The sequence below is a fragment of the Heloderma suspectum genome, chromosome 1, assembly GCF_057233095.1.
Source record: "Heloderma suspectum isolate Gila_16-S chromosome 1, 16-S_ref, whole genome shotgun sequence".
Classification (NCBI taxonomy): Eukaryota; Metazoa; Chordata; class Lepidosauria; order Squamata; family Helodermatidae; genus Heloderma; species Heloderma suspectum.
In genome coordinates this window covers 185216744-185230538 of record NC_139458.1, presented here as the reverse complement: position 1 = coordinate 185230538, position 13795 = coordinate 185216744, and the positions used below count along the sequence as shown (strand labels likewise).

At 45.3% G+C, this 13795-nt stretch overlaps 1 protein-coding gene across 2 annotated transcripts in view; it reads left to right on the top strand.

The window, feature by feature from the left end:
* Nucleotides 1–13795, top strand: part of ABCB11 (ATP binding cassette subfamily B member 11) — an 80212-nt gene that overhangs the window by 44814 nt on the left and 21603 nt on the right. For both annotated transcript variants that reach the window (XM_084812252.1, XM_084812263.1), the window contains 4 exons: nt 1881–2045; nt 5535–5639; nt 5777–5938; nt 8938–9141. In XM_084812252.1, coding sequence (XP_084668378.1) covers nt 1881–2045; nt 5535–5639; nt 5777–5938; nt 8938–9141 — 636 coding nt within the window. The remainder of the gene's footprint in view (nt 1–1880; nt 2046–5534; nt 5640–5776; nt 5939–8937; nt 9142–13795) is intronic.

Here is a 13795-nt window from a genome sequence, read left to right as displayed (position 1 = left end):
AGGCTAGGCTAGAACTCTGTTCTCTAGCAGTTGGTTTTTTAAGTGCAAGGATTTTTTTTTGGTATGGAGGGACATTCAACCATGTGATCTCGCCTCTGCAATCTGATCTCCCCCTTCCTTCCTGGACCGCCTGCCAGGAGTGTTGGTGGTGGGTGGAAGGGTTAGAGGCCCACCATGGTGAAGAATGCTAATGTGAGACCCTTTCTCTCCACCCTGGATGTGGCAAACTTGCAGCCACTGTGCTGGCCTGGTCTTGGTGCCACACCTACCCAGATTCCTTAAGGGGATCCCACTGCAGAGAAGTGGGGAGCCCAATCCTGCTCTCCCTCCCAAATTGATCGGCCCAATGCCTACCATGCCCCACAAAGTTGTGACATAAACAATACAATTCCACCAAGATAGCCCACAAATAAATAGTTCAACTGATTTAGACACAGACTAATCTTTCAATGAGGGAGGCACAAACCCTGCCCCCTTTCTTGTCAATTAGAAGGCAGGTAAATTCCTTCCCAGCCCTGTTAACTGGCGACTGACTTCTGTCTGCTGCAAGATCTACTGTTACCAGGTGTGGGTGGGTGGGTAAATCAGCAATGGCGCCAGCCGACCCACGAGGCCCCGCTCTTTTGTGTGCCAGGTGGACCAGATAGGGAACCACATGCGGCTGCTCCCATTCAGTTTGTCTCCTCACAGCCACACCCCAGCTGAGCCAATCAGCCTTCTGATTGGCTCGGTGCTATCAGGCTGCAGGGAGGCGCCACCACTGCTGTGCAGGCTCCTACCAGCTCCCTTCCTTTCCCACCACCAGACCTGTGTGCGCCCACAGTGGCGGCTCCCCGGGAAGCAGGGAACTCAGTGACAAGGTGGGATCTTGGTTATGTACCACATGGGTTAGGTTGGACAATGGCATGAAAATGGAAAGTAGAAGCAGCAGAGATAGGTCTAGAATTGGTGAGAGAACAGACTGTTGCTTCGGATAAGCTTTATATCAGCACAATGGGATAGAATTGGGGAGGGGCCATAGCTCAGCGGGACAACACATGCTTTGCATGCAAAGGGTGTCAGGTTTGATCCCTTACATTCCCAGGTAGCATGACTTCTGCCTGAAACCCTGGAACACTGCTCCTAGTCAGTGTATAGATCCAGAATAGGCAACGTAGTGCCCTCCAGACATTTTGGACTACAGTTCCCATAATCCCTGACTGTTGGCTATGCTGGCTGGGGACTATGGAACTTGTAGTCCAAAACATCTGGAGGGCACTAAGTTGCCTACCCCTAGTATAGACAGTACTGAGCTGGATGGACCAGTGGTCTGACTCTGTATAAGGCAGCTTCCTATGCTCCTCAAAGGTAAAGCTCTTGGCATCTGAAAGGGATGGGAAGTGGGACAGAACTTTTAAAAGGGAGACTTATGGCCATGTTTGCCTCTGCTCCTGCTACCACTTTTAAAGGGGATGGAAAATTACATTGCAACTGGCCCTTATTTATTAATGGTACAGCAATGGCATGGGTTTATGACAAAATGCCCTGGAAAGTTACACACATTGATCCTTCCTAATAAATCTAAGAACGCGTTTGGATTATGAGAAGCACTGACAAGTGGATGTGCGAGTGCATTGCTTCCACTGTACTTTCCAAAGGGGACATGTACAGGTTTCAGACATGTGTACAGTTTACACATCATTCTATGCACACATGCAACTCCCTCTTGCAACAATACTGTGGATTGGAGCAGTGGGTGGAGGGGTAGCAGAAGCAAAAGGGCAGTCATAAGGCTACTTCTCAGTGTTTCTGATGCTACTGTGATAAAATTCAGCTGGTAAAGGAATGCTTTTCTATATTCACAATGATTTCACTGCCTTCTTCTTCTTTATTCTTTTTAGGAACTGATTACTGAAGATGAGGAAGTAGTAGAACCTACTAATGTGACCAGGATTTTGAAATACAATGCTCCTGAATGGCCCTATATGGTGCTTGGATCTCTTGCAGCAGCTGTTAATGGGGCAGTCAGTCCACTCTATGCCATAATGTTCAGTCAGATTCTTGGAGTAGGTCATGATGATCAATTTTCTTTTCCATCTGACATTATACAGGATTCAGGCTGACTGTGCAATGCTGGCACAATGATTTCATTTCTGATAGTTTGGATTGCTCACCCCATTCAGCAAAGTCTCCTGACCTTTGGGGTGGTATTTCCAGGAGACTGGCGGGGCTGTTGTAGGAAGAAAGGGGCCAGGAAGTTCACTTCCGCCAGCACAGTTGATCCAGCATAAACCTGGATCGAACCCATAATAGCCAGTGAGGCAGGGGGATTAATTGAATTACAGTAGAGTTATGAAGGCTTGGCGCAACCTTTTGTATTTTTATCAATGCAACAAAACAGGTGTACAAAATGGCTCCTGCGGAGACACTGGAAAGAAAAACTTTTGAAAGCAAAAATATACTTTGCTCCTTTTTATCCCCATACATCTTTATAGTCATTGAAATGTAATATTGATCAACTATAGGCCGCTCATTTCTGAGGTTGCTTTAAGAAGCACTAGTTTCGGTTGTGCTAGTGGTAGGTCCCGCAGGCACAACGGAACTAGCAGAGATGCAGTGGCAGTATTGGATACTTGTCATTGTCTCCAAGTCCTATAGATTTCTGCTCTGTCCTTCTTCCTCTTCCCATGACCAGAATAGGGAAAACAATTAGGAACCATTCTTTTTGCTCATTAATTTTATCCTTTCCTCCCATGTCCTTCCAACACGTTTTTGGAGCCACCAGTACATACGTATACTGACAACAGGATGACTCGAATCCAAGTCCTAACCTTTTAACAATTGCTGTCAAATTATACATGCTAATCTATTAGTCTAATCTTCTAGAGCTATCTATTTTTTTGTTTGAGCTTCTAGAACAGCGGTGCACAACTTCAGGAGGTCTGAGGGCCATTTTGGCCCCCTGGACCATCCTCTTGTGGGCCACACTCCACAGGGTGCCAGTGGAATTTTGCAGGTGTGCCCATTGTGACCCCCCTCCCCAAGGCAATTTACTGCTGATTTTTGGCAGCAATCGGCAATAGAACGCTACAATGCAGCATTCTGTAGTGGTTTGCCACTGATTTTTAGAGTTGGCTTGTGCAGTTGGATTAAGGAAACATTTCAAACAAATGCTTACAGTGAGAGAGAGAGAGAGAAAGAGCGAGAGAGCGAGAGAGCAAGGAAGAGAAACCCACTGAGCTGCAGCTTCTTCTCGGAAGATTCATTAGTGGATGTCAAACCTTTTAAAATCTGACATTTCAAAGACTTGTTACTTGCTATTGCTCCCTTACTCCTCTTCAAAGCTGCATAGGCAATTATTTCGACAGCAGTTACTAATAATACCTTGATTGCTGCCTTCTCAATAGCCACAAATCTCATCTGATGTTGTTCATATTTCAGCGGGGTCTAGGCTCATCAGTGTCTTAGTGCCGATTCATACTTTGCTTTTCATATCTGGGTATAAAAAGGACTGTGACCACTTCTGGGTGCTGCACTTTAAGAAAGATGTAGAGAAATCAAAAGGAGTTTGGAGAAGGGCAACAAAGATGGCCAGTGGTATGGAAAACAAGGCCTATGAGGAAAGGTTTAAGGCAGGGGTCCCCAACACTGCACCCACCATGGCACCCACAGGGACCTCCAGTGGCGCCTGTAAATGGGTTCCCAACATGGTACTCGAATTTTTATTATTTTTAATGTTTCTATTTATTTATATATATATATATATATGTGTGTGTGTGTGTGTGTGTGTGTGTGTGTATTTGTAAGAAATGCATGCAACTTTCTAGCAATTATACATGGGCTTCAACAAAAGTGGACCAAATATCCAAATAAGAATCCATTTAAAGATGGCATCTATATGCCACCTGTTCAAATATTGATAGCGTTGCAAGGTGCTCAATCCATTCAAATATTGATAGCATTGTGGGGTCCTCAATCCATTATAGGAGGTGAGCGGTTATCCTTCTAATGTTGTAATATCAGCCTTTTAGCTGTCAAAAGAGTGCAGAGAATCCATTTACACTGATAATTTACATGAAGCAGGTAAATAATTTAAAAGAATGTGTACATCAGTGTATATTAAAGACTGTTCCAGTACAAAATGTATCTGTGTAATAACCTCCCCGCCCCCCCAAAGGAAAATACTGGACATTGCCAAAACATATGTTTAAAAGAAGGATTAGCTGTATTGCACCAACAATAACTAAAAGTAGCCAAATTAGACAATCCCTTATTAAAGAGCCATTGTGGTGTCCAATAGGTAAAAAAGTTTTTGCCAGATAAGATGCAGACTAAGATTCATAGGTGCAACAGACAGACACCAAGGTAGCAATCCACTGATTAGGCATTTTGTCGTGGTGCCCACGGCATGGTCTCAGATTCCCAGATGTTCCCATGGGTCCAAAATGGTTGGGGACCCAGACAAACTGGGTCTGTTTAGCCTGGAGAAGTGAAGACTGAAGGAGATGTGATTGCACTGAAGTCTTGTCACACAGGACAGGGCAAAGACTTGTTCTCTGCTGCTCCAGAGGGCAGGACTAGATCTGCTGGGCTTAAATTACAGGACAGTAGATTTTGATTGAAAGTTAGGAGAAATGTCGTGATGGCAAGAGCAGTTGGACAATGGAATCATTAGCCAGGAATGGGCCAGCTCTCCCTCACTGGAAGTTTTCAAGCAGAGGATGCACAGCCACCTGTTGGAGATGATCTAGCTCTGGATTTCCTGTTTTGAAAAGGAAGGGTTGGACTAGATGCCTTATTTAGACCCCTCCAACTTTATAATCCCCTACACAAATCTATGGTGCATAGATGGTATTGGTGAAATTCAGTAACAGTGCCACTGAAATCAATAGACAGATGTTTTCCGCCATGGGTTCAAACAGTGGATGGAGAGGAAGCAGGAGCGTGCATGCTAGTTCCACTCCCGGTGTTCCCATTCCTGCTGGGTCTGCTCCAGACCGTCACATGCTGAGGCTAAAGTTCTAAAGGGGGAATTCTTTACTCGTGTGGCTGAATGCGCTTAGGATCCTCCATGCAGCTCGGAGGCCTGGGCGACCACATTTAGCAACAGAACATGCTTAGAATCCCCCTTCAGGCTTTTGGCCGAAGTATGCGAAGGCTGGGGTGGAGCAGGTGGTGATGGTGATGCTGGGGGCAGGTCTAGCATGTGTGTTGTGTGAATGCCTGAGAGGAGAACGTCCAACGAGGGCCATTAGAAATCTGCAGTGAGACTGTGAAACCAACTTGGGCTAGAACAACCTTCCCCACCCTGATGCCCTCCAGATGTGTTGGACTGCAACTCCCATCACTCCCAGCCAGCATGACCCTTGAGAGTTGCAGTCCAATACATCTGGAGGGCACCAAGGTGGGGAAGGCTGGGCTAGACAATACAATCATGTGCTTTTACACATCATTACAAGCATGTGACACAAATACTGAGCAAGAGTCTCTCAATGTGCTTTTGAATTGTCTTGTGTGACTCTAATATTATGGCATTTTCCTTTCTTTCCCAAAAGACCTTCTCTATGCTTGATGAAGAAGAACAAAGAATACAGATCAACAACATCTGCCTGCTCTTTGTTTTTGTTGGAGTTGTATCATTATTCACACAGTTCTTGCAGGTGATCACGTCTGTACTTTTCAGTATGGTTCTCTATTGTTTTTCTTTTCTCCCCTCCCCCCTGCCCCCTCTGGCAATTTTTTATATGTTTCTTTGTGACTACATGCTTATACTGACACTTTAAAAAATACATTTCAGGGATATACATTTGCAAAGTCTGGTGAACTGCTGACAAGACGATTAAGGAAAATTGGTTTCCAAGCTATGCTAGGCCAAGAAATTGGTTGGTTTGATGACCATAGGAACAGCCCAGGGGCCTTGACTACAAGACTAGCAACTGATGCATCTCAAGTTCAAGGGGTAAGAGGTTTTATATAAAGATAATTTCACACACCAGAAATGACCAAATCAGTGAGAGCTGATTTTGTGTGTGAAGTGTACACTTAATCAAAATGAGACAAAATTATTGTTGCTCTTGGCTTATTAGATAACCACAGATCAGAAATTCTGTAGAATGGTGATTCTGAGGAGAAAAGCTGCTGGAGGGAAAGGATAACACATTTCCTCCCCATCCCTACTCTATTATTTCCTTACAAAGCCACTTTCGGGCGCAACCCTATTCAGATAGGCAGCTACCTCCGAACTTGGAGATGACTGCCTATACAATGCAGGGCAGGAGAAGCACGGAGGGGATCGTTCCCTCCGCGCTCCTCCTGCCCTGCATTTTTGGGTAGACAGCCAATTGTGGCTGTCTAGCCGTGGGAGGGCAAAGCGTGGGAGGAGTCTGCTGTATGACACATTGGATGTGTCATACAGGCATTTCCGTTGTACCTGCCCCAGAATGCCCTCCAGGAATGCCCCTTTTCAGCTGCTTCACGGTCCTCCTGTGTGCACGGAGCACAGGGCTGTTCCACACTGCCTCTGAGGCAGTGTGGAAGTGCGGGGACGTCGGTTCTCCAGGAACTGACCTCGGCATGCAGGCTCTGATGTCGGTTCCCAGAAAACCAGATATCCTATGGCCGTCTAGCCACTATCTAGTGGCCATAGGATTGCTCCCTCCCTCTGAAAAATGACACTGTGGCACTGTTACATTTATTCGCATGCAGTGTGTCACCTGCAGCTGCCCAAGAGTCTAAGGCCCAGTTCTCCCTGTGGGGATAAATGGGTGTCTCTTGTGCCATTTCAGTCTGCAGGTTTGCATGGTTTATTTTTATTTATTTTATTAAAATATTTACACCCCACCCTTCTGGTGCAAAAACACCATTCAGGGCAGCTTACAACATTCAAACATTTCAATTTCCCAGGAACAACAATATAGAGTAATTAACAAGGAGACAGCGTCACCAGCTAAAACCAAAACATAAAAATATTATCCACCTTATTATAGAGCAAAACTGTGCCAGAATAAAACAGTCTTCGGTAACCGGCAAAAAGTGAGGGAAGGGGCCAACCGCGTTCCATAATCTGGATACAGCCCTCTCTTGTCCCGCTCAAAGGAATGTAGAAAACTGCCTTGTATGGAATTAGACCACTGGGCCATCTAGCTCAGTATTGTCAACACTGACTGGCAACAATGGCTCTCCAGGGTTTCATGCAGCATTTTTTCCGGCCCTACCTGGAGAAGCCGGGGATTGAACCTCGGACCTTCTGCATGCCATGCATGTGCTCTTACCACTGAGCTACCTAGATGGGATGTTGGAGTGTTTCTTCACGAAAAAAATCCAAACATTCCTACACATAAAAAGCAAGCATGTTAGGGAGAACACCAGGCCAGAACTGTTCTCCCAGACATTTAGTTTCCTGTATACCCAAGGGATCCGTGCGTGCATGTGTGTGTGTGGGACCAACCTCTTATTTGAGCTTTCACTTGAAGTCTGAAGTGGACGAGATGAAGGTTTACCACCTCAGTTAGAACGAGGCCCAAATGAGCCGAGCTGATGACATTAGGGAAGGTTTCTTTTGAGTCTGTAATTGTCACTTTGGGCCCAACTTCACTTGACTTCCCTGATGTCACTCCTCTGGGACTAGGTGGCCCATTTACACATCACTAAAAAAGAGGACACAGAGTTGCATAAGTATAGATGCAAATTTAGAAATAATTACTCTAATTTTAAGAGAAATTTCACCATAGTGTGGAAGACTGTGGGCTTCTTCACATGGAGCTTTTATCCTGCTATAGAGATGGCATAGAACTCATAAACTCATAGAAGTTTGCGGGTCCTTTAGATGATGTCGTTAACCACCAGGGCATCTCCCACATGGAGGGAGCAATCCTATGGCCTCTAGTCAGCTGCTAGACAGCCATAGGATATCTTGTTTTCTGGGAACCGACCTCGGAGCCCGCGCTCCAAAGTCAGTTCCTGAAGAACCAACCTTCCCCCCCTTCTGCGCTGCCTCGCAGGCAGCATGGAGAAGCACCATGCTCCACACTCGTAAGAGGAGTGCGGAGTGGCCAAAACAGGGCGTTCCAGGGTGAGGAGGGCAGAAATGCCTGTATGACACATCCTGTTGTTGTACGGCAGCCTCCTCCCCGGCTCTGCCCTCCCACAGCTAGACAGACGAAAGCAGCTGTCTAGCCGAAAATGCAGGGCAGGAGGAGCAGAGAGGGAACGATCCCCTCCGTGCTTCTCCTGCCCTGCATTGGATAGGTGGTCACTTCTGAATTCGGAGGCGGCCACCTATTTGCATAGGATTGTGCCCTAAAATTCCATTATTCCATTTTTTAAAAGATCGGAGATAATGAGCTATCAGATTACAGCGAGATGAGTTCTGCTTGAATTCCCTCATGAAAACGGAAAAGCTGCAATAGGAGGCGCTAGACCACAGCGCCCTCTAGTGGATGTATAATGAAACATATGGAAGACTCAGATAAGGGGGGAAAGGAGGGGGGAAAGCACGGGGGGGGAGAGGAAGCACTTTGTAAAAGGAGTCTGTTGTGATCCTGCATTTAAAACAGAAGCAGAAAGCCCCATTTAAATTACAAGCAGGATTTTAGGCTGGTGTAGAGTAGGGATGGATGAAAGTCCCTAACCTGGTCCCGCAGCTTGCTTCGCGGTGGGGGGGAGGCGCTCCATCCCTCCCCCCGAAATTCTGGGCGAGGGGGGAGGCGCCCCATCCCTCCCCGCCGAAATTCTGGCCGGGGGGAGGCGCCCCGTCCCTCCGGCCACGAAACCTCGTCTCCTGCTGGGACGCAAATGGCGGCGGCCGTAGCCACCGCCGTTTGCATCCCTGACCTGCAGTCAGCCGTGATAGGCTACGTAAATGTTTACGTAGCCTATCACGGCTGACTTTGGGGGGGGGGAATCCTTCACTATAGGAGAGCTTGTTAGTGATCTATTGTTGTTTTGCTTTATTTTAAGGCAGCCGGAACCCAGATAGGAATGATTGTGAACTCCGTCGCCAATATTGGAACAGCCATTATTATTGCTTTCTACTTCAGCTGGAAGCTCAGCTTAGTCATCAGCTCCTTCTTGCCTTTCTTGGCTTTATCTGGCATGGTGCAGACTCGGATGTTGACAGGGTTTGCCTCTCAGGACAAACAAGCCATGGAAGCTACTGGGAGGGTAATGATTTTTTTTTTTTTAAAAAAACATAATTTAAGTTTCATTAAGATGGTGAGTAATAGCTTAAAAAGCCAGTTTTGTTAATGTTAACAGGCATTTTTAGGCCTAACAGAACCACAGAACTAAACATACATTTCTTTCTGCTTGTCAAGCAGCTGGAACTTCATGGCAATTTTTTCAGCATTTAAGGCCTCTGTTGCTTGAAAGGTGACTTGCTTTCGCTGCCATAGGTAACAACTGAGGAAGATTATTAATATTGGGTGATTTTATGATGACTGGTCAGACTTGATCATAAGAACATAAGAAAAACCCTGCTGAATCAGAACAAAGACCTGTCTAGTCCAGCATTCTGTTCACACCATGATAGTTTAATTGCTGGGAAGTTGTGGGTGAAGCCATGCTATTAAGGGTTGATGTCCTCTGAATTTTGGCCTATGATAAATCTGTGTGTTGCTTTCAAACTGTAGATTTATCACCAGACACATGGCTAACCACCAGGAATGCCAGCCATTAACAACACAGTAAGGGCATAAAGAAAAGGACAAATCAATGCTTCAGTACTATTGGCAGAGATTTATTGTGCCTTGTGATAGTTTTCTCTAGCTTAGTGCCCAAATGCAAATTTATTTAAGGCTGCAGTCCTTTACACACTTACCTGTGAGTAAGTCTAATTTAACTCAATGGTACTTACTACTGAGTAGACATTTATTTTATCTATTATATTTTTATGCTGCCCAATAGCTGAAGCTCTCTGGCCAGTTCACAACCATTATAAAACAATAAAATACGAAACAATAAAATGTAGATGATAAAATACAATATAAAAGTTTTAAACTACAGTATAAAAATAAAATAATCAAACAGAGCTAGCAGCAAGAAATTTAAAATACAGTACCAGATAAAACCCCTTCATGGATCACTGCCTTGTTGTGGCGAAGGGGCTTGCGTAACTCAGTGAAGCCATAAGCTATGCCGTGCAGGGCCACCCAAGACGGACAGGTCATGGCAGAGAGTTCTGACAAAATGTGGTCCACTGGAGAAGGAAATGGCAACCCACTCCAGTATTCTTGCCAAGAAAACCCCATGTAACGTATCACAAGGCTAAAAGATATGACGCCGGAAGATGAGCCCCTCAGGTCGGAAGGTGTCCAATATGCTACTGGGGAAGAGCAGAGGGTATTTCCAAGTAGCGCCAGAAAGAGTGAAGCGGCTGGGCCAAAGCCGAAAGGACACTCAGCTGTGGATGTGTCTGGTGGTGAAAAGAAAATCCGATGCTGTAAAGAACAATATTGTTTAGGAACCTGGAATGTCAGATCAATGAATCAAGGTAAGCTGGAGGTGGTCAAACATGAGATGGCAAGATTGAACATTGACAACTTGGGAATCAGCGAACTAAAATGGACAGGCATGGGCGAATTTAATTCAGGTGACCATCATATCTACTATTGTGGGCAAGAATCCCTTAGAAGAAATGGAGTAGCACTCATAGTCAACAAAAGGGTGGGAAAAGCAGTACTGGGGTACAATCTTAAAAATGATAGAATGATCTCAGTACAAATCCAAGGCAAACCATTCAACATCACAGTAATTCAAGTCTATGCCCCAACCACTGAGGCCGAAGAAGCTGAGGTTGATCGGTTCTATGAAGACCTACAACACCTTCTAGAACTAACACCAAAAAAAGATGTCCTCTTCATCATAGGGGATTGGAATGCTAAAGTAGGAAGTCAAGAAATCACCGGGATAACAGGCAGGCATGGCCTTGGTGTACAAAATGAAGCAGGACAAAAGCTAATAGAGTTTTGCCAAGAGAACATGCTGATCATAGCAAACACTCTTTTCCAACAGCACAAGAGGTGACTCTACACATGGACGTCACCAGATGGTCAATATCGAAATCAGATTGATTATGTCCTTTGCAGCCAAAGATGGAGAAGCTCCATACAGTCAGTAAAAACAAGACCTGGAGCTGACTGTGGCTCAGATCATGAGCTGCTTCTTGCAAAATTTCGGCTTAAATTGAAGAACGTCGGGAAAACCACTAAACCGTTCAGGTATGACCTAAATCATATCCCTGATGAATATACAGTGGAGGTGAGGAATAGATTTCAGGGATTAGACCTGATAGACAGAGTGCCTGAGGAACTATGGACGGAGGTCCGTAACATTGTTCAGGAGGCAGCAACGAAATCCATCCCAAAGAAAAAGAAATGCAAGAAAGCCAAGTGGCTGTCTGATGAGGCTTTACAAGTAGCTCACGAAAGAAGGGAAGCGAAAAGCAAGGGAGAAAGGGGAAGATATACCCAACTGAATGCAGAGTTCCAGAGAATAGCAAGGAGAGACAAGAAGGCCTTCTTGAATGAACAATGCAAAGAAATCGAGGAAAACAACAGAATGGGAAAGACTAGAGATCTCTTCAAGAAAATTGGAGATCTCAAGGGAACGTTTTGTGCAAAGACGGGCATGATAAAGGACAAAGAAGGCAGGGACCTAACAGAAGCAGATGAGATTAAGAAGAGGTGGCAAGAATACACAGAAGAACTATACAGGAAAGATCTGAATGTCCCTGATAGCCATGATAGTGCGGTCACTGAACTTGAGCCGGACATCCTAGAGACTGAAGTCACGTGGGCCTTAGGAAGCATTAGTAACAACAAAGCTAGCGGAGATGACAGTATTCCAGCCGAGCTATTTAAAATCCTAAAAGATGATGCTGTTAAAGTGCTGCATTCAATATGCCAACAAATCTGGAACACTCAACAGTGGCCACAAGACTGGAAAAGGTCAGTTTACATTCCAATTCCAAAGAAGGGCAACGCCAAAGAGTGTTCAAACTACCGCACAATTGCGCTCATTTCACATGCCAGCAAGGTGATGCTCAAAATCCTACAAGCTAGGCTTCAGCAGTATGCGAACCGGGAACTACCGGAAGTACAAGCTGGGTTTAGAAGAGGCAGAGGAACTAGAGATCAAATCGCCAACATTCGCTGCATCATGGAGAAAGCAAGAGAATTCCAGAAAAACGTTTATTTCTGCTTCATTGACTACGCTAAAGCCTTTGATTGTGTGGATCACAACAAACTGTGGCAAATTCTTAAAGTGATGGGAGTACCAGACCACCTTACCTGTCTCCTGAGAAACCTGTACGAGGGTCAAGAAGCAACAGTAAGAACCAGAGATGGAACAACCGATTGGTTCAAAATTGGGAAAGGAGTACGACAAGGCTGCATATTGTCACCCTGCTTATTTAACTTATATGCAGAGTACATCATGAGAAATGCCGGGTTGGATGAATCAGAGGTCGGAATTAAGATTGCCGGGAGAATTATCAACAACCTCCGATATGCAGACGATACCACCCTAATGGCAGAAAGCGAAGAGGATCTCAAGAGCCTCTTGTTGAGGGTGAAAGAGGAGAGTGCAAAAGCTGGTTTGAAACTCAACATTAAAAAAACTAAGATCATGTCATCTGGCCCTATCACTTCCTGGCATATAGAAGGGGAAGAAATGGAAGCAGTGACAGATTTTACTTTCTTGGGCTCCAAGATCACCGCAGACGGTGACTGTAGCCATGAAATTAAAAGACGCTTGCTCCTTGGGAGGAAAGCTATGGCAAACCTAGACAGCATAGTAAGAAGCAGAGACATCACCTTGCCGACAAAGGTCCGTCTAATCAAAGCTATGGTTTTCCCAGTAGTAATGTATGGCTGTGAGAGCTGGACTATAAGGAAGGCTGAGCGCCGAAGAATTGATGTTTTCGAACTGTGGTGCTGGAGAAGACTCTTACGAGTCCCCTGGACTGCAAGGAGGTCAAATCAGTCCATCCTAAAGGAAATCAACCCTGACTGCTCATTGGAAGGACAGATAATGAAGCTGAAGCTCCAATATTTTGGCCACCTAATGCGAAGAGAAAACTCCCTGGAAAAGACCCTGATGCTGGGAAAGACTGAAGGCAAAAGGAGAAGGGGACGGCAGAGGATGAGATGGCTAGATAGCATCACGGATGCAATGAATATGAACTTGAGCACGCTCTGGGAGAGAGCGGAGGACAGGAAGGCCTGGCGTGCTATGGTCCATGAGGTCACGAAGAGTCGGACACGACTGAACGACTGAACAACAACAACAACAACCAGATAAAAACAAACTAAAAAACTAAAATCCCTGGGAGAATAAAAAGGACTTCACCTGGCACTGAAACGAGCACAACGAGCACTGTAAGGATGCAATCCTATGCATGTTTAGACAGAAAAAAGTCCTGCAACTCTCAGCATTCTCCAGCCAGCCTGCCTGGAGAATGCTGGGAATTGCTGGGACTCTTTTCTCTGTAAACATGCATAGGATTGCACCTCAAGGGCACAAATGTCCTACAACTCCCAATATTCTCCAGCCAGGCTGGCTGGGGAATGCTGGGAATTGTAGGACTTTTTTCTGTCTAAACAAGCATAGGATTGTGCCCTAAGTCTCTTTCTCCCCTTAACTATGCCACCCTATATAATCTAGAAAATCATATTCTAAATGCTCAAGAAGATGCCACATCCTGTTTGTTCTTTTCTTCAGTAAACATGGCCGACAAATTCTTCACACACCAGGCTGGAAAAGAGAGGCTCTCTCTCTGCGATTAAAGTATATTGGTTTTCTACCATAATCCTGGGAA